This window comes from Nestor notabilis, unplaced genomic scaffold (assembly GCF_000696875.1).
Source record: "Nestor notabilis isolate BGI_N333 unplaced genomic scaffold, ASM69687v1 scaffold5794, whole genome shotgun sequence".
NCBI classification, from domain to species: Eukaryota; Metazoa; Chordata; class Aves; order Psittaciformes; family Psittacidae; genus Nestor; species Nestor notabilis.
The window spans coordinates 59,918-79,336 of record NW_009926767.1 but is presented as its reverse complement, the minus strand read 5'-3'; the positions used below and the strand labels follow the sequence as shown (position 1 = coordinate 79,336).

At 37.4% G+C, this 19,419-nt stretch overlaps 1 protein-coding gene across 1 annotated transcript in view; it reads left to right on the top strand.

Annotated features, from left to right (window-relative positions):
- Nucleotides 1-19,419, top strand: part of ADCY2 (adenylate cyclase 2 (brain)) — a 163,516-nt gene that overhangs the window by 91,491 nt on the left and 52,606 nt on the right. The window contains exons 6-13 of the mRNA XM_010013721.1: nt 280-391; nt 1,473-1,600; nt 6,480-6,638; nt 7,004-7,136; nt 7,467-7,643; nt 9,780-9,823; nt 12,961-13,041; nt 17,860-17,929. Of these exons, the coding sequence (XP_010012023.1) occupies nt 280-391; nt 1,473-1,600; nt 6,480-6,638; nt 7,004-7,136; nt 7,467-7,643; nt 9,780-9,823; nt 12,961-13,041; nt 17,860-17,929 (904 nt within the window). The remainder of the gene's footprint in view (nt 1-279; nt 392-1,472; nt 1,601-6,479; nt 6,639-7,003; nt 7,137-7,466; nt 7,644-9,779; nt 9,824-12,960; nt 13,042-17,859; nt 17,930-19,419) is intronic.

The window sequence follows — 19,419 nt, the reverse complement described above, 5'->3', positions numbered from 1 at the left end:
TATAAATACAGGTATATCTGTGAAGGTAATACCTGTACAGGTAATACCTACAAAGGAAAATATAGGTATATATTACCTATAAATGTAACAACTATAAAGGTAAATATATGTTTACCTATAAATATAGTTATTGTTCTACACTTAGCAATGGCTGTTTTGGGTACTGGCATACCTCTATGAATTCTTGAATGCCTACTTTCAGGTTTTGCTGTTGATTGCTAAATCTGAATTTTGCAGAAGGGGAAACCGTGACCAACTTCCTGTTCATTTCTATTGCAGCATCTTGTATGCTGATATTGTGGGATTCACTCGCCTGGCCAGTGACTGCTCACCAGGGGAATTGGTGCACATGCTAAATGAGCTGTTTGGCAAGTTTGATCAGATTGCAAAGGTGGGTTTCTACTGGGCTGCTGCTGTTAGTTTAAATAAGTGAGTCATCTTTAAAATGTTTTCTTCTTCTCGGGGACTCTTTTACCTTCAGGCAACCTTTCTGAGGCTTTGGCAGGAAGATTAGACTTGAAACATGTGAAGAGAAAATCTGGCTCTGGACTGAGTGCAACAGCATGTTTCTGCCAGTGTGACAATCTGTGAAACCTAAGATAGCTCTCTAACAGGACCAATAGAGACAGCTTGTGGAGCCCAGCAAAGCCTAATGGCAGATGAACAGCTCTTTAAATGGATTTTTTTATAGTAGCAAGGATTAAGAAACTCAAGATAGAAAATTGATACAGTCAGTTTTCAGATCTCGGGAAAAACATTTAAGAGTCTGGAGGACAAGAGAGAAAATATTGATCGAAGCAATTTTAATTACTGACCACAGTGTCGTGATTACACAAGGAAAGATTCAAATACAATCAGAAGATTTTCTTCTCCTTATTTAGGTGTTATTGCTATAAAAAAAAATTCAAATTTAATGCTGTGTGTGAAGGTGAAATCAGAAACACTAAAACAGATAAAAATTTTCTGTGTTTTTTATTAGTTTGAAAACTATCATCCAGTACTGGTAAAAAAAAAATAAATCTTTACATTGCCTTAGAGTACAAAGATGGAAATACCATTATGATAGCTAGTTTCAGAAAGTATTGCATAATACATCTTCAAAATTGTAACTGTGGAAGGCTAGGTCTTTTGATTTTGTGTTTCAAACAGTAAGACTTTTTTTAGATTGAGTACATGATACTTTGGCTCACTTCTTTAATCTAAGGTGAAAATACTACTGCAGATACATGTTTTTCAGTAAACTTCCTTCCTGGTTTTGCCCATTAAGGACCATACGACCTTAAGGACCATCCATACAAAACTCTTTGACACGACTTCTTTTTTAGCAAGCTTATTTGTTTAAGCTTTTCTACTGAAGCAAGCTTAAGTAGAATGATTTTGCTAACATCATTTAAGTCAGCCTTTGTAACCGTAACCCTTAATTTATGTAATTCAGGTTAAAATTTATTGTCTCAAATTGCTTTTTCCTCCAGGAAAATGAATGTATGAGAATTAAAATCCTGGGTGACTGCTATTACTGTGTTTCTGGACTACCTATATCTCTTCAAAATCATGCCAAGAATTGTGTGAAAATGGGATTAGACATGTGCGAAGCCATTAAGTAAGTGCTGAAATTTTTGTTAAATACTTAACAATTAAAATTCTATCTTTTTTCTATCAGTAGCTGTGCTGCTGGTTGAAACATTCAGACCTGCAGTAGCTGGTGTGTTTCACTACAGGGTCCTGCATGGTAATATTGATGTCAGCCTCGGCAAAGAAATGTTGGGTTATGCCAGGCTATGTTGTCACTATACCTAAAGATGATTAAGGGCCTGGAGCATTGCTTATATGTGGAAAGACTGAGGGAGAAGGGACTGTTCATCCTGGAGAACACAAAGCTGAGGGGGAAAGATCTCATCAATGCATTAAGTACCTGAAGGGAGAGTGCAAAGAGATGGAGCCAGGCTTTTCAGTGGTGCCCAGTGACAGGATAAGAGATGATGGGCACACACTGAAGCACAGGAGGTTCCCTCTGTCCATCCAGAAACATGGGGTTTTTTTTTCACTCTGAGGGTGACTGAGCATTGACACAGATTGCCCAGGGAGGTTGTGGACTTTCTAACCTTGGAAATGTTCAAAATCCAACTGTTATGGCCCTAAGCAACCTGCTCTTTCTGACCCTGTTTTGCGCAGGAGTTGGACTAGACTATCTTTGTATGTCCTTTCTGACTTCAATTATTCTGTGATTTGTGGTTACAAGATGGTACATATCCCAATAGACACCACTTAGGACTTGGAAGCTTTGCTTTTTGCAAAGTCATGATGCTGCACCCACCTATTAGTCAAACGGCACTGTGAGAGGCTAATGCTCCTGGATCCTGCTGAGTTTGATGTTTAGTGGTGGTCAGGAGCAATTGCTCCTCCACCATTAAGATGCCTCAAGCCCTGAGCCTGTGGAGTGATCCTGAGCACATCTACTGAAGGCATTTCTAACAGCTTACAGATCCCTAGGCTGAGAGATCTACTTCCTATGCTGTTAAATAAGCAATTAAGTATGCCTTACTAGACAGGTTTAGTTTTAGTTTCAACTTTTCTGTGATCAATTTTTTAGATGAGGATTTTCTAAAAAGTTTTGTCAGTTAACAAATTAGGGCACTACTGAGAATTCTGTATTTATCAGCAGTATTTTTGATTTGTGGGTTAGTGTATTTGTCCCTTATTTCTTTCTCATAATCATTGTGTTTGTTCTGTCTTTGAAACAGGAAACAGAATTTGAGATAGTATTTGAGAATCCTAATGTGTCTGCATTTGAAATAGCATTTGTGACTTATTTCAAGTAACTCAAATAATAACAGGAGTCTTTATATGATGTGAAAGAGGAAAAAGAGGTTGTAACTGATGGGTTAACAGTTGTAAGGCATCTCAGTATACAGTTTTGGACATATGTTAGGAATCCTCTAGTTTGTTACCGAAGAGTACATTTGGAATGGCTCATAGGCAACTGAAGCAGTACTGATGACAATGGAACTTCAAAGAAGCCTTGGAAAGGACAGCTTTACTCTACTCCCCCTAATCTCTTCACCTGACTGCTATCTGAACTCTCAGTGTTGTGTAGAAATGACTCTTTTGTAAGCTACCTGCCGTTTCTTTGTTAAGCAAGCGTCTGATCCTGTTAGTTAATTTAGAAAACATTTTGTGAGGAAAGGACAATTAAAAAACCTTCCACCTCTTCTTTTTTTCTTTTTTTTCAGCCAAAGTCAGATAATTCATTCTCTGTAATATATAACTGAAGTTCTTACTATCTTTTAGGAGTTAAAATACTGTAAATGCTTACTTAAAGCAGTTATCATTAATGGCACAAACATCTTTTCTGTAGAAAAGCTAAGTTTTCCTGGGCTAAAATTACAGTGTGTCTAGGTGAGTTACCCTTTGCAAAAATATATATCATGTGAAGGTCTGGATATTTGATAGTTATCTGCGTGATTTGCTTTTCGTAAACAAATGGACTTTCATTTTAAGACATGGTATGCTTTTCTCTAAGTTTCATGTCCAATTTTGACGGGTTTGCCCAAATCACATTTACCCTATCTAGGTAGCAAAGTAAGAAATTACCTCATCCTTTTGAGGTATATATGTGGTCTGCACCTCATCATGAAGTGGATAGTTATGTTAAACAGTGTTGTCTCACTGACTAACTAAACAGGCATACGAAGGTGATTCCTCTAATACTTAAGTACTACCCTAATATGAATGTAATTGTAGTCACAGGAGGGTTTTGGCGTTCAGTTGCCTGGTCTTGTGATCTGATCCAAGGTAATTACTGTATGGGTAGGTTGATTAATGCAAATTTTGTTCTTTTCCTTTCAAGGTATTCATGGAAAAGGTGCAGTATTTCTGGAAACTAGGATTTTGATCTCCTTGCTTTAGGGATCTTTTGTACTAACATCAGTACAGGAATTGGGCTGCTGCATTTTCTAAAATGTTTGTTCCTCATCCAGAAGAATATATTAGACTCGCTTTGTCTAAAATATCTTCTTTGTCAGATATAAGGGGTTTTTATATTCAGTCACTGAGTTGCAAACTGACCCCTAAGTGTGTAAGTTACTGAAATAAAGCAGTTTGCTGTTTAGATTAACAGTTCTGTAGAGATTTTAACACCTGAATATGATTTTGTTTCCCGTTCTCTTTGAAGCAAAAAGGAGGAATTCTACCAAATTGCTGGGCGATCTGTAGTACAAAGCCTTATGCCGTTTTGTTTCCTCATGATTTGTAGCTCCATTTTGACCAATTCAACCTCACTACGCTAGGGATTGTTTCCCCTTAAATTTATTAGTAGTCCTATTGGTTAATTGCTTTGTTTCTCTGCTCTATGTTGGAACAAGTCCAATGTAGTGTGCAGCATGCTTGCCCAGGAGTGGGATGCTCACCTTATGAAGCAATAGACGCTGTGCTGTTTGTGATGTTGAGAGCTGGCCACCTTAACTGGGTGCTTTAAGGCTATCTGTTAAGCTTATATGTTAAGGAAAAATATGTTTGCATATGAATATTATGTGCAGTTTTCCTTCAGCCCAAACTCCACCCTCTTGTCTGTCTGGTGACTTCCTAGTTTAAATGTTCTCAGCCACATGTTCTCAAAGGCTGTCCTTGATTTGGTAGTGTGAACTGAATTCCATTTCAGAGGAAAGTGAAACAGTTGGATGAGATGTTTGTACCAATTTGAAAGCTAGATACAAAATAAAATATTTCTGTAGGTATGATTTCATTCCTGCAGGTCTGGTCCAAAATGCAACTATGGTTTTAAACCTGGCAATTTGCAGGAGACTAATGCTCAAGGCTCACTGAATGCGTAGCAGAGCGCAAAACAGGACTAGATGAGGCTTAGATACATTAGTCCAGAATTACCAGTGAATAAAGCTCAGGTAAATAGAATAGATGCTTTCTTAATGACCTGAACTCTTGCTTGTGTGGAGTAAAGTTGCTACAACTACCTGCTAACCATGCCTGTGAAAAACATAAAATCCTTACAAACTGTAATTTTAGGCTGCAGTAGGAAAAATGCAGTGTCGATGAGTATTTTGACTGCCTATCCATGATGGGCACAAAGACTGTGGTGTGCTAAGGGAAACTGGAGACTGTGGGAGCAGAAAATGAAATAATAATGGAAAGTTTCAGATATACTTGTGTAGGTAAGGCAGGTGTCCTATGGGGGTGTGATAGATTACATTCTTAGGCACAGTCAGTGCCTACATAGTCATAGCAATTGTTCAAGGGGCAGAGGAGAGAAGAAGTAGTAAACCATAATTTGGTCCAGAGTAACACTTGTAATTTAAAACCTTCTGTGGTTTCTTTACTTAGTTGGACAGAAGAGAACATTAAGTTCTGGAACATATTCTACTTGTTCCCCTTCTTAACTCCTAAGAGCTTGTTATAAAACAGACTTTATGGCTTGCTGTGCAGAATATGGCAGGGCAGCCTTTCAACAAGCACTCCTAGAGGTTAAATGTTCCTTTTCTACTTTGCCCAGTCTTAAAAATACTTCTTTTTTTTTTTTTTTCCCCCCAAAGTGGAACGCTTGTGTCGTAGTCCTTGTGCAGAGCAAAGTGGTGTTTGTAATCTGCTGACTGCTCACAAAGCTCATTTACAAGCAGTTCATTTCCAGGTGTGTCAGCTACACGAGAACAGTGTAAAATGGCAAAGTGAAAAGAGATGCCAATAAACACTTGTTAGAGACAGAAGGAATTAAAAATCTTCTTCTCTCATCTTCTTAGTAACTTCAAAACACGGTTTAATAAAATACTTTGTCATACTCCCATTATTTTAATTTCCCGGAAAAAAGAACAGCTGAGAACTACTGCTTAAATGTAGGATTTACTGTATCAAATTAAGTCTCTTAAGTTCTATACCCCCTTTGAAAAAAAAAAAGAGAAATGGGCTAGTTAAATTCTGTAATGATGATTCTTATCATTGAGATTGAAGATGTTCCTAGAACTATAAACCTGACTCATATACAGGAGCCATTTGGGTTTCTTATCCCATATAAGCGAACAAGCCACCAGCCTGTAGAATATCCTGAGGTGATGCATTTTTTGTCCTTCCTCTTAGATATGACAGATATGAGAAGGTCTCCAACATAGATGTTAGGGTCCTGAGATAGACAGGCGCATGCTGGTAGTTCCAGATCTCCAAAAGCTGCCTGTAGAACAAAAATAGTCCCTGGGTTCTACCAAGAGACCAAACATTTCCACTACTTAGTTTATCCCTCCCAAATAATTTCAGATGAGTATAAAAGAGAGGGCTTCAAACATGGACTTGAGAATTAATATTCACTACAAGTAGTTGCAAATATAGATAATGGGAAAAGTAAGATACAAAAATAATCCTAGCATAAAAAGAATGGAGGCAATGCTAAAAAGAAATAAGTGTTGTCACTGGTGATTTGACTGGTAAATGAAAACAAAGGCATTATTATGTATATTAACTCATTTTCTTCTCAACTACAGGAAAGTGAGAGATGCAACTGGAGTTGATATTAACATGCGCGTAGGAGTGCACTCTGGGAATGTTCTTTGTGGTGTCATTGGGCTACAGAAGTGGCAGTACGATGTGTGGTCGCATGATGTTACTCTGGCAAATCACATGGAAGCTGGGGGAGTCCCAGGGTAAGAGCCTTCTCTGTTAACCTTGGTACACGTGGACTTTTGTATCATGGAGACATGCACAGGTACCATGACATGACTTCAGCCATCAGCCTTGAGGGGGAAGCCAGAATTAATTCTTAGTGCTCTTAGGGAAAAAAAAAAGGGGCACTCAGTATTTCCTGTGATTTACGGAGTATTTCTTTGTAGATGCAAACCTTTAGATTTATGCACATTAGAACTTCTGAAATTGAGATTAGAGGGACTGTAAATTAAGTGAGCAGCATGTAAAAAGTGTATCGAAAGCTAGTAAAAAAGGTTTATCGGGTTCAAGTTATGCTTTTAATTGGTATTTACGATTCTGTCATTCTTTTGAAATATAATTTCAGCCGTGTTCACATCACCTCAGTCACCTTGGCACATTTGAATGGAGCTTACAAAGTGGAAGATGGGGATGGAGATGTGAGGGACCCATATCTGAAAGAGCATAATGTTAAGACTTACTTTGTAATCAATCCTAAGGTTAGTAGGACTTTTATTTTGTTGCCAGTCAATTATTTTTGAGCAGGACCACCAATCTCTTTATTGAATTTTTTTAATTCACCACCAGAAAATATTGATCAGAGTTATTACTGATGCCTACAGATATGTAATGCTTGCATTGCAAATCTTTCCTGCTTTCAGAAATGTCTCTGATATTTCCCAGCAATATCATTAAGAACTGCAGGTTCTTAGCATGTCTCCATTTTTAAGTTCCTAAGCATGCAGATAAGTGGTACCAGATGATGCATTACTGCTTCAAAAAGCAATGAACACCAAGGCTGATATCACCTTTTATTCTCTGTCAACCAGGGAGAGAAGCGAAGCCCTCAGCATCACATTAGACCTCGACATACTCTTGATGGAGCCAAAATGAGAGCTTCTGTCCGCATGACCCGGTACCTGGAATCTTGGGGAGCAGCCAAGCCATTTGCACACTTGCATCACAGGGACAGCATGACCACTGAAAACGGCAAGATTAGCACAACAGTAGGGGCCTACTTATGTCATTTTGTACAATTTAGCAATATTTGAAAGGAAAAGGGTGCTCACTGATAAATACCTGGATATTTCTCTTAGAAGAAGATGCACACATTTGTACAAGGCATAAACCCAGTGAAGTTACTGGGAGATTTTCCACTGGCATGTGACCTTTAGATTAGACTCTAAGAAGCCATATCTTGCTATAAGTGCATCTCTGAATTATAAGGAGCACAGAACTGGACCCTCTGCACGTGAACCGCAGTCACAGCATGAAGAGTGGCTGCTGTTCACCTTGTGGAAGGACATTTTGAACATAAAACCAGAGTGCAACACCTTTAGGAAGGAACACTTTTGATGCAGAGGAATTCCCTGAGATTTACTGACCATTTAGCCATATCCTCCATTTAGAACATGGCCAAACCTAGAGCAAAGGGTGTGAAGTTTGAATATTCTTGTGGTACCTGGAGTGGACTTTATTAGAAGAGTTTTCTGGGAACTCCGATACTCACTGTAACATCTGCCTTTTGAAAGGGCTCTAAACACTCATCAGCTGTGGCTGATGGCCTGAGTTTCATAGTACTATTTACACTGCAATGTTACATCTCTTACACTAACAGAAAAGATTTCTTTTTAATTTTGATAGCACTGTTTTACTGCTGTCAGTAAGATGTTGTCAGTCCACAGCTCGTACATTGTTTTGTCTTCTGCTTCTAAAAAGTACAAAAGTGAAAGTAAATTCTAACAGTTTTCAATATTAGCATTCAGTTTTGTTCCTGTTACATATGACAACATAGAATGGAGTCACATAACCCATCTTGTTCAATAAATACAGGGCATCAGAATGTAAATTGTGATATGTTCATTATGAAAATATCCAGCCATCACTATTAATCACAAAATAAATGTGGCTGTGATATGATGGCTGCTATTGCTTATCTATAAAAAATAATGACCATTGCTTGTATTTAGAATCATAGAATGGTTTGGGTTGGAAAGGACCTTAAGATCATCTAGTTCCAACCCCCCTGCCATGGGCAGAGACACCTCCCCCAAACCCATGTCGCCAAAGACTCTGTCCTACCTGGCCTTGAACACCGCCAGGGTTGGAGCATTCACAACTTCCTTGGGCAACCCATTCCAGTGACTCACCACCCTCACTGTGAAGAACTTCTTCCTTATATCTAATCTAAACTTCCCCTGTTGAAGTTTGAACCCATTCCCCCTTGTCCTACCACCACAGTCCTAATGAAGAGTCCCTCCCCAACATCCTTATAGGCCCCCTTCAGATACTGGAAGGCTGCTATGAGGTCTTCACGCAGCCTTCTCTTCTCCAGGCTGAACAGCCCCAACTTTCTCAGCCTGTCTTCATAAGGGAGGTGCTCCAGCCCTCTTATCATCCTCGTGGCCCTCCTCTGGACTCGCTCCAACAGCTCCATGACCTTTTTATGTTGAGGACACCAGAACTGGACACAATACTCCAAGTTGAGGTCTCAGAAGAACAGAGTAGAGGGGCAGGATCACCTCCTTTGACCTGCTGGTCACACTTCTTTTGATGCAGCCCAAGATACGGTTGGTTTCTGGGCTGCAAGCGCACACTGAAGCTGGCTCATGTCAAGCTTCTTATCAACCAACACCCCCAAGTCCTCCTCAGAGTTGCTCTGAATCTCTTCTCCACCCAGCCTGTAGCTGTGCCTGGGATTGCCCCGACCCAGGTGTAGGACCCTGCACTTGCACTTTGGTCACTCAGATCTGGTTTGTTGCTTTGTTTTGTTGGTTTGTTTTTTTTTTCAATAACACTTAACATTGTTTTTGGCTGAAGCTGGCAGGAGTTTCGGCTACTTAAAAAAAGTGATGACTTTAAAGCGGTGACTTTGCAGTAAAACAAACGTTCTTGGATTCAGACTATTGTGTTAGTTACTTAGTGTTTGTAACAGTAGATCTGTTTGTCTCCAGGTCACTCCATCTAGTGAAGTGATGTTCCTTGGCTGGATTTTTCTTTCAGACAATTTTAATCTAATGCTGAAAGCGTTTGTATTGGAAGTTTTTCTCCTTACTTGATGCTGTTTTCAACACTATTTTTAAAGCAACTTAGTGTTGTCAAAGTCTGTTATAGTTGATAGGTATTTTCTTTTGTTTTTTCAGGATGTTCCCATGGGGCAATATCATTTTCAGCGTTGCAGAGAGAGGTAAATAAATTTTTAAAAGTTACGTATTCATACGAAGTCCATATAAATACATATGCATTCATAGGCATTCATATATATATAATGCATGCTTTCAAATATTGAGGGCCATTTCTCACCTAAACTATTTTTTCAGCTGATACCTCTTACATAAAGAATGGCTATGGAAACAGATTTGGCAGACGTATTACTTATAGATTGTGAATACACTTCCTGCTAACAAATAGCATTATTCTGAATTAGTATAAGTATGCTGATGGGCTACTATTTGTTTCTCCTAACAACCCAATTGCTCTGTCAGTGGGGAGAAAATTATATGCAGGAAAATTGAGAGGAGGCATAGAGAGGAAAGAGGAGATGGAAAGGGTTGCTAATAATTTGTGTTACAACAGCTAATAATATGTACTAAAGGAGACATATAATTTGTTAATTGCTTTGTATGTGTGTTGTGGTTTATTATTTCAAAGTCTATAGTATGTTTGCAGAAGTAAACATTAGAAAGCTATTTTGTGGTCTTCCTGTAGTGCTCTTGCTACACAAGATGTTTGCAAAATCACAATAGCTTTATGTTTTCATTTACCTGCTTAGTACTTCAATAACTAGGGTAAGATGCTGAGAAATGGAAACAGAGTTGAATGACATCTGTTTAAAAAACAAGCTTAGCACTGTCAGAAACCTGGGATGGTTAATTTTTATTTTAATGACCTGACAACAATTTGGATAATGTCTTTGTTACAAAACTGGAAGTAACAACACAAATGCCATAAAACCATTTGAAAGAAACCTTTTAAAAATTGTGGTTTCGTTGTCTTTGGTTATGCAAATAACTCACTCTGTCTGTTCCTTCCCCATCTCTCTGCTTGGTAAATGTCTCCTCAACAAATCCCAGGATACTGGAGAGCTATGCAATTACCTAAAATACTGCTAAATTCCAGAAGATGAACAAGTTTTGACTGAATATGCGTGATAGTAATAAAAACAGTCTCTGTAAAAATGAGCATTTGCATTTAGACAGTACATCAAAAGGACTTCTATCAGCCTTATAGTAAAAAGAAAGATAAGTGTACTGCAGTATTTGTAAATGTGGTTCTTTAAGATTCTGAGATGTTCTTGCTTTTGATTTCTATATTCCATTCCAAAATAGATCCAAAAGTTGCAAATGTTACCATATGTCTTGATACCATATTACAGAAGTTTCTAGAAACCAGTACTGGAGTCTAATGTCCATTGTGAGGCATATAACTAGGATTCTAGATAATCTAATTAGTCATTCCCACAGGAGAGAGCTGAAATAATAACAAGCACTTTGAAAATCAGTATTTTATTAGAATATGAAAATGTGGGTTTTAAAGGCTGAATATAGGCTTCTGTTTGTGGCTCTCTTAGCTCTTATGTTGTTAGGGAGCTGCCAAAAGGATTAAGTCTGATTAGATAATGTCTCCTCATTTGTCTAGTTATTACTCCTAGGCAGATTGTTCCATAAGGGAAAAATAAGTTGTAAGCACTTTCTTACCTAAATTCTATACCATTAAACAGGCATGAAATCAGTTGGGTTATTCAAAGTTATTCTTAAACACACTAATATGATTTCTGTTTGAACTTGAATGCTGCAACAGGTTATCAGTTTTGGGGAAATAACTCAAAAATTTGATGTTGTAGAAAATCCATGTTACCTTTGATGCAGTTTAGTTTGTAGGTGAAGATGATTTTGCTAAGCAAACGTTGGATTTAAATTTTCAAGAGGCAGAGACATCATCTGGCAATATTTGAAATATTCCATTTTAAGGAGAGCGCAACTGCTGAAAGGACTAATGATGTTTGCAGTAACGTACATTAGCAAAGACAAAACCGATTCTGATGATGCTTTGTTGGGTTCATGCTGAATCCAGTGAAAAGATGCTTTTTTATTGCAGTTATGTTATAAACAGAGAAACGTGACATATGTTTGAAACTCATTTCAGACTTGGTGCTCGGTTTTCTTGTTAAAAATAATGAAGAATGCCAAGAAAAGAAGTTATCAGGCTTTCAGTGGTGAATACTTATTAAGCCTTGCTGTACTAGCCCATTATTGCTCATCATACAATTCTGACAAGGGATATTAAAAGTAACTAGAAGAAACAGGAATGTTTTATGAGTTTGAGCATATTTGCATTCTTTTTCATGAATCCATAAAACTATGGAAGCTTTCCTTCAACCAGAATTTCTTGAATTCTCTTGGTTTGTTTTCTGTGTGGGTGTTGTTTTGGGGTTTTTTTGGTGGGTTTTTTTGTGGGGTTTTTCGGTGTTTTTTTGGTTTTGTTTTGTTGTGTCTTTTTGTTGGTTTTGGGGGTTTTTTTTACAAAATATTTTCTTGTGGTTTTTTTTTTTTAATCACTCACTAGTAGCTAAACTCTAGATTTTTGTGTGTGTGTCAGATTGCAGTGTGTGCTGGGTTTGTTAAGAGCTTATTATGAGGCTTAGTGTACCTGATGCCTACAGCTGGTATTGCAGAATGAATGTGTCATGATATAAACCCAGATGGCACCAAAGTACCCTGCAGCCACTCACTCATCCCCTCTTCCTCCTCCCCAGGCAGAATGGGGAGGAAAATCAAAAGGGTAATAACAAAGGGAGAGAATATAAAACTAGAAGGAGAAAGCAGGGATGCACAATTGCTCAGCACCCACTGACCAATACCCAGCCCGATCCGAGCAGCGATCTGGGCCTTCCGGGTAACTCCCCCCAGTTTATATACTGGGCATGACGTGCTGTGGTATGGAATACCCCTTTGGCCAGTTTGGGTCAGGTGTCCTGTCTCTGCTTCCTCCCAGCTTCCCGTGCCCCTCCTCACTGGCAGAGCATGAGAGACTGAAAAGTCCTTGATCAGGGTAAGCGCTGCTGAGCAACAACTAAAACATCAGTGTGTTATTAGCATTGTTCTCAGGCTGAAGCCAAAACAGAGCACGATACCAGCTACTAGGAAGAAAATTATCCCATCTGAAACCAGGACATTAAACCAGGACATTTTTAACATTAAAAAATGATAAAAATAATTTATTATCCTTAGAAGTTTATGCCAGACATCATCCTTTGTTTAAAAGTCAATGTTTACTAACAATGTAATGATTTTCCAGAGTAACTTCTCACATTTTTCATTTCAGAACAAAATCGCAGAAAAGAAGGTTTGAGGAGGAACTGAATGAGAGAATGATCCAGGCCATTGATGGAATCAATGCTCAAAAGTATGTTTTTATCCTTTGTTGTCTCCTTCATTCAACTTTGATATAAATCTGCAAGAAAGGCTAGTGTTTACTATTTTTCACTCCACATGCACACAGAAGTCTGAAAACAGTAAAGGTCATTACAACTGGCACAGGAAGTTCTGCACATTGTGAAGATAGTCTGTACAGTAACATTTTGTACTATATGGGATAAGACTGTGTGAATCATGGTGTGACAGAGATTTTGGCTTGTCTTGATCTTCATGGCAAAGGGATTTTTGCTCTGTAACTGTTAGTGTCTGTACACTCATAGCCATAAGTCTGCAGAATTAGCTCATCTGAGAGCAGAGAAGTAAACCACAAGAAATAGCTCAGGAATCAGAATGACGTGAAAATTGATGCTTCACAATTGTCACAGTAACATCTCCTCAGAATTAGAAACTTTCTCTAAAATCATAGTTTAATATCTTTCTCTTTCAACTGGTAGGTTCATTTCTTAGAGAAGGCTAAGCTTCATGGCATATTGAAATTGTTGGGGGAGGCAATGTGGCATGTATTTTTTCTGTGTCCCAGGAAGAGCTGGAGGCGGTATTGATGTTCTCTGTTTGCTGGTGAATAGATAAGACTGAGAGAAAAATCAATACCAGTCCAGAATAAGTGTTCAGGCTTCTTATATTTATCTGATGATATAAGGGCATTGCCTTTCAAAAATGCAGACAATAATTGTGATGAATTACACATTTCCCCCACCCCCCTTTTTGTTACTCAGAATTTTAATCATCTGAGTATTACACCTAATTATTAAAAGCTCAAATGTAACATTTGGGTTTTTTGGCATCTGATAGCCTTATTAAAAGGTACTTGGCTTTACGAAAATATTTTAAAGTAATTATTTATAGAAATTAGTGTTGATAGTTATAGGTCATACAAGGAATACAGTGACAGAGGGTAGGTCAAGTGATAGGCGAAGCCATTTGAATATACTGGACTTGCCTAAAACAGCCTTGTAAGTTTTGGTTGTTTGTATGTGTCTTCAGATATGCTTGCTCCAGTAAGTGAATTGTAAAAATGACGGTTCGATGTCAAAAGAAAAGCATCTGTATAAATACATTAAAATAAAGCATTGGTATGATCATACTGTATGTTATGTTATCTCAGGGAATCCCTGCCTTATCTAATTAGTGCATAAAATTCAGAGAAACTTGGGGATAAAAGACATTTGTGTGATAAGAAAAGTTTCTGAAAATGTTTCAGTGCATTTTGTGAATTACTCGGGGAATTGCAGAAAGGGAAGGAGTGATATTACACATCAGAGACACTGAATGCCACCTTCCAAAACTTAGTTCTCTATCCCTGTATTGATTTGCTGAATGAATCACTTAAATGGTATTATTCAATTGGGTACCTGAGAATAAGTTGTCAAAAGTGCTGGTTCTCCAAACAGCAAGCTAATAAAATAATATTTTAATTATATGAATGCTCAGCACTTGGAAAAATAAGATACAAGATTTCCTACATTTAGAACACAAAACACATTTTTGTTTTCTTTATAACTGTGCAGATTTTTTGTGCCTCAGTTTTTTGCCTGTAAAATGAAAATAACACTAGCAACTAATTTAACAGATTGGTTGTGAAGATAAATCTTTTGCTTTTGTGAATCAAGTAGCAAACTTTTAAGAAAATCTCTGAGAAAACTGGTATTTCTAAATGTTTTTAAGTCTGAAGTTTGGATTGTATAGTGATTAGATCTGTGACTGAAGAAAATTTAAAAAAACATTGCACGTAAAATATGATATTAAAATTACCATTCTTTTAAGCTTTTTAATTAGAAAATTCCATGACAGTAATTAAACCCCAAATATTCATAGCGCAGAGCCATTGTTTCTTCTACCCTGAGCTGTCAGCGTGGACTGACTTCATGATTCTTTGCCATATGTCATTCTGTAACTGGTTGCAAGCAAATGGTTGTAGTATGTGTGTCTTTGGACATTACATGCCCAGGTGCTTAATAGCTAGTAACTGGAAGACAAGGGAATGTAGAATGTGGATCTTAGTCAAAGACAAAGCTGTAGTCCAAATGAATCACTGTTTTTAGATAGTGTAGAATAGTACAGTACATATTGAAATAGTAGGTCAGGTTTTCAAAGCAGTGTAGTGTTTTCTCTGGGCTCCCTCAGTGCTGTCCAGCTGTTTCACAAGCTAGCTTAGCTACCTTTCCACAAAACTGCCAAGTGCCACATGCACACACTGTCAGTAACTCGGGGCATCTGTGTTCAATTCCTTCTTCTGGAATGCAGATGAAACTGTGGCATCTAAAAAGCAGTCCACTTGCCTTACAGCATGATTTAGAGTAGTTGATTTAGTTGGCAATGCTCCTGGCAAAGCTGCATGAAGAAAGCTATGACCTGTTTATTCATTCTTATTCTTTTAGAGCACTACATTAAAGACACGTAAATACAGATTTAAAAGTGAGTGTCTCTCAGCTGAGTGCTTTAGGCATTAGGGTGTAACATCATACTTTCTTCACGTTTCTTTTCCCTGTACATTGAACAAAATATTCCTGGCTGCAAAATGCCTATCCTGCACAGAAAGGGGATGAGCAGCCCTAGCTACACCACCCTGAACCTTGGTGGTTAGGGGACTTCTGTAGAACTTGGGATGAATGGATAGCAATCTGCTAGCTAAATACATACCTACAGAGGGAGCTAAACTGAAGTTATTTGCTCTTAGATGAGTAGATTACTATGTTAAGGAGACACACTCTCTTCTTCGTTTTTTTTCTCTAAGTCATGGCGGCTGCTATGCTCTGTGTATAATTCCTTGTTGTATGTTGTCAATCAGAACAAGCCCTATCAAACCACATGCTTCTGCACATACTGGCAGAATTCAGCTGTCTCTGTCGTGCCTTGAATTGCAAAGGAATGTTAACAGAAATTTGGTACCTAGCTACCCAGGAGGCATATCCCCACATACTTGCAGATACTTTGGTAACTTTTAGGCTCATTGAGGAGTCAGGCAAGGCAGAATTCTTCTCTTTGTGATGGAGGTATGTGACTTTGTGCTCCCTCTTCTGTACTTAATCTCCACTTCCATTCGTCTGTGTTAAACTGTTTCCCCCATCTCAGACCTCTTGGTACCTGCTACCTAAAACCAGTAGAGTTTTTTTCTAAGCTTTGAAGTAGAACTAAAAGCTCATGAAAACGGGAGCTTGTAATGCGGAGTATAAGGCAGCATTTGCTCTAAATGGATGGCATTACTGATTTCACAGCCAATCAAGTATGTACAGATCAAATTAGGTCTTTGGGAGTAGGTCTGCAGACAGAACTTTTTGGTGGTAATGGTGATTAAATGAATCTTCCTGTCAGATACTGTAAGAAAAAAGGGGAAATTAGTTAACAATTTGGAGAAGAGGGTTACTTTTTGTTCAATTTTTATAACTAAATGGAAGAAGACTTGCACTTAATTTTTGCAGTTAACCAAAAATGTTCTGCAAACTGAATGTTTTTTCCAGTAGATTGCAGCTAGACCCAAACAAAATCGCGCTATATAGAAACTAGCCTATCATATCTGTTTCTTCACAGAATCCTAACTGTGATCAGATGTAGATATGAACCACTGCAGAGCAAACTGGAAAATATATTTCTGAATTAAGCATACCTAGAACTGAGTATGTTTTCAGCCGCTGTTTGTAATGAAACTGATTGCACAGGAGCAGTCTCCCAGGCAAGGAAAAAAAAAAATTAGATTTCACAAATCAAAGCTAATAGCTTACACTCTAATCCATCCACTCCTGTTCTCCCAGGACCTTAACTTAGGGTATATTCCACTGCAGTTTATTGCTGCTACATATTTGCATTGCAGCCTGTCATTTGAGATATTCCCTTTTATTTAGAAGGCATTAGCTACACAACTGGCTTAGGGCTTAATTTAAAGTTATTGCTGGAAAGGCCTAATTTAAAGTTACTGCAAAAAAATCTCAAGCCCTGCTATTAGTGTTCAACCTCAAATACTGCACGTTCACAGAAGTAGTCTGCTTAAATATCTTTTTTTTGAATTCATCTAGTCCTCTTGAGGTGCAAACACCCTAACTCTCTTGAAATTTAATTATTCTGTGTCTTTTCAAGTGTCCCTTAAAATAAATGTAAACTTTCATATTAGAACATTTAATTTGGTAAAATTTATGTCAAGCCTTTGTCAAGATTCACTTCTTTTAAAATAGATTTGTCATTTTCATGCAAGTACTTATTCTATTTCTCACCTTTAAACAGGGAAGAAGATTTTATAATCTGTATAAAGATTAAAATCTACCTCTAGAGTACAGGGTCATGGTCAAAAGACTAATACAGCTCAAAGACAAAATCACTCCACCTATTTTAGTAATGTTTTTAACATTTACATTTGGAATAGGAGTTCATAAAGCGTAATTTATCTGCCACTCTTGCATACTATAACTGCATTTCTTAAAGGTTCCTTGTGAAGGACTGTTTTTGTCTCAAATTCCTTTAAGTCCGCAGGGTATATTACAGCATTTTGGACATGAGGGGAACATCAGTGTCAGAATTACATCATATAAATCTTTCCCTTGATTGTCCTTAAGAATGATCCACAGAAGAATGCTTCAACTGAGCTTTTGTTTCATGTGTATGTTAGCAACAGAATTCAAAAGGAAGAGGGGATTTGTGGTTCCTGCTTTTACTGTCAGTGCGATTTACCATATATATTGCAGTACACAAGAAGTTGCTTTATTAGTTTTTTCTTATTTTACAGCTTTTCAGTAACTGAAAAAGACAGGACTACTTTATTTTTATGTCTAATTATAATGCTCCTTTTCTCTTGCAGACAGTGGCTTAAATCTGAAGATATTCAAAGAATATCACTTCTTTTCTATAATAAGACCCTGGAAAAAGAAGTAAGTTATTTTCACTGCAAATTCATGGTTGATTCCTTCTTTGCCTCATTCTAAGTAAAGCTTGTATCCCTTGCTTTTGAAACACAGAGCCATGGCCACAGCACCTCCCCTGCAGGGAGAAGTTCTCAAACCTTACAATAATATTTTAGCTCATTTATGGAAGAAATTTGATGATTGTGATGTCTGAGACTGCTTTCCTGTTTGTAGGGCTCTGCATTTCATTTGGATTTCTTGACATTTTCATGGTCTTGCAGAGGTGGGAAGAGATTTGATAATCCAAATTTGATGTAGCTGGAGCAAAGAATTACTAAATTCCATCACCTACATCCATAAAAGGCATTTATCAAACTCCACTGGTTTTAATTTTTTTTTTGTTTGGTTGGTTGTTTTTTTTTTGTTTTCCATGTCTCAAAGACTCCACCTGTAGTAATAGTCTTGTATCCTATGTATCAGCTCATTAGTTTTCTCCATATGCACTTAATACTCATAGTCATTCTGAGGAAACAATACTATAAATGTCTAGCTGCCTTGGATGCAACACACTTAATAGTCTTCTGACTAATATGTGTGTGATAAAACATGTTTGAGACATGTATGTACAGATGGAGTAAATTATATTGTTTCTAGTCCTTGGAGTAATGATCAGAATGAAAGTGAAAAGAAAGCCACCGGGTTGCTAAACTCAATTTCTAAACGTTCATTTAAAGTTGGTGCATCAGTTTCAAGGGCAGAACTTGGCACTAAGCACAAAGACACAGCTGTGTGCTTGCAGTTAGAAAGCACAGCTCATGCACTTTTCATTTTATGAAGTTTGCATTTTGAACACTGTGAAAATAATCTTTGGTACATTTTCTTTCAATAATCGAACCTTAAATTCTTACCGTACTTTGAAAAAACACTTTGAAAGGGTAAGTAACTTTAATAGGCCCAATACTTATGTCATTTCCCTTAGAGAACTTAATTAGTTTCAATCTAGACACATCTATCTCAAATAGCAGAATAACTGATAAATATTTAATTGCTTAATTCTTATGTCTCTAAACTGGCTAATTAGAGATTCATAAATAGATTTTTTTTTCCCCCGTGAAAAAGCAGATCAAATTGACTCTCCCTTAAGAGTATCAAGTGTTTGGTAGTGTCAGTGGATGTACAAGGCCTTTTAACACAGACGTAAAATATTATAATTGAAGTAATACTGTAGGCCCAGTAAGTATCAATATGATTGCTAGCTATCCTGTTGGAAATAGAATGTTTATACACATCTGTAGCACGTTTTACACTTTGTTGCTTTGTGTGCTCAGAAGTTTCTTGTCTAAATGACTGTTACAATTTTTTACAACTGTATTAGCCTATTCAGTATTTATTAATAATTGAAAATCAGTTTAGGAATTAATGACTAGGAAACTTGAAATCAGCTAAGAGTGGTTGGTAATTCCTAAAAATATTTTTAAAAATACTTTAGCTTCTTTTTTTATTAACTTTTTTATGGT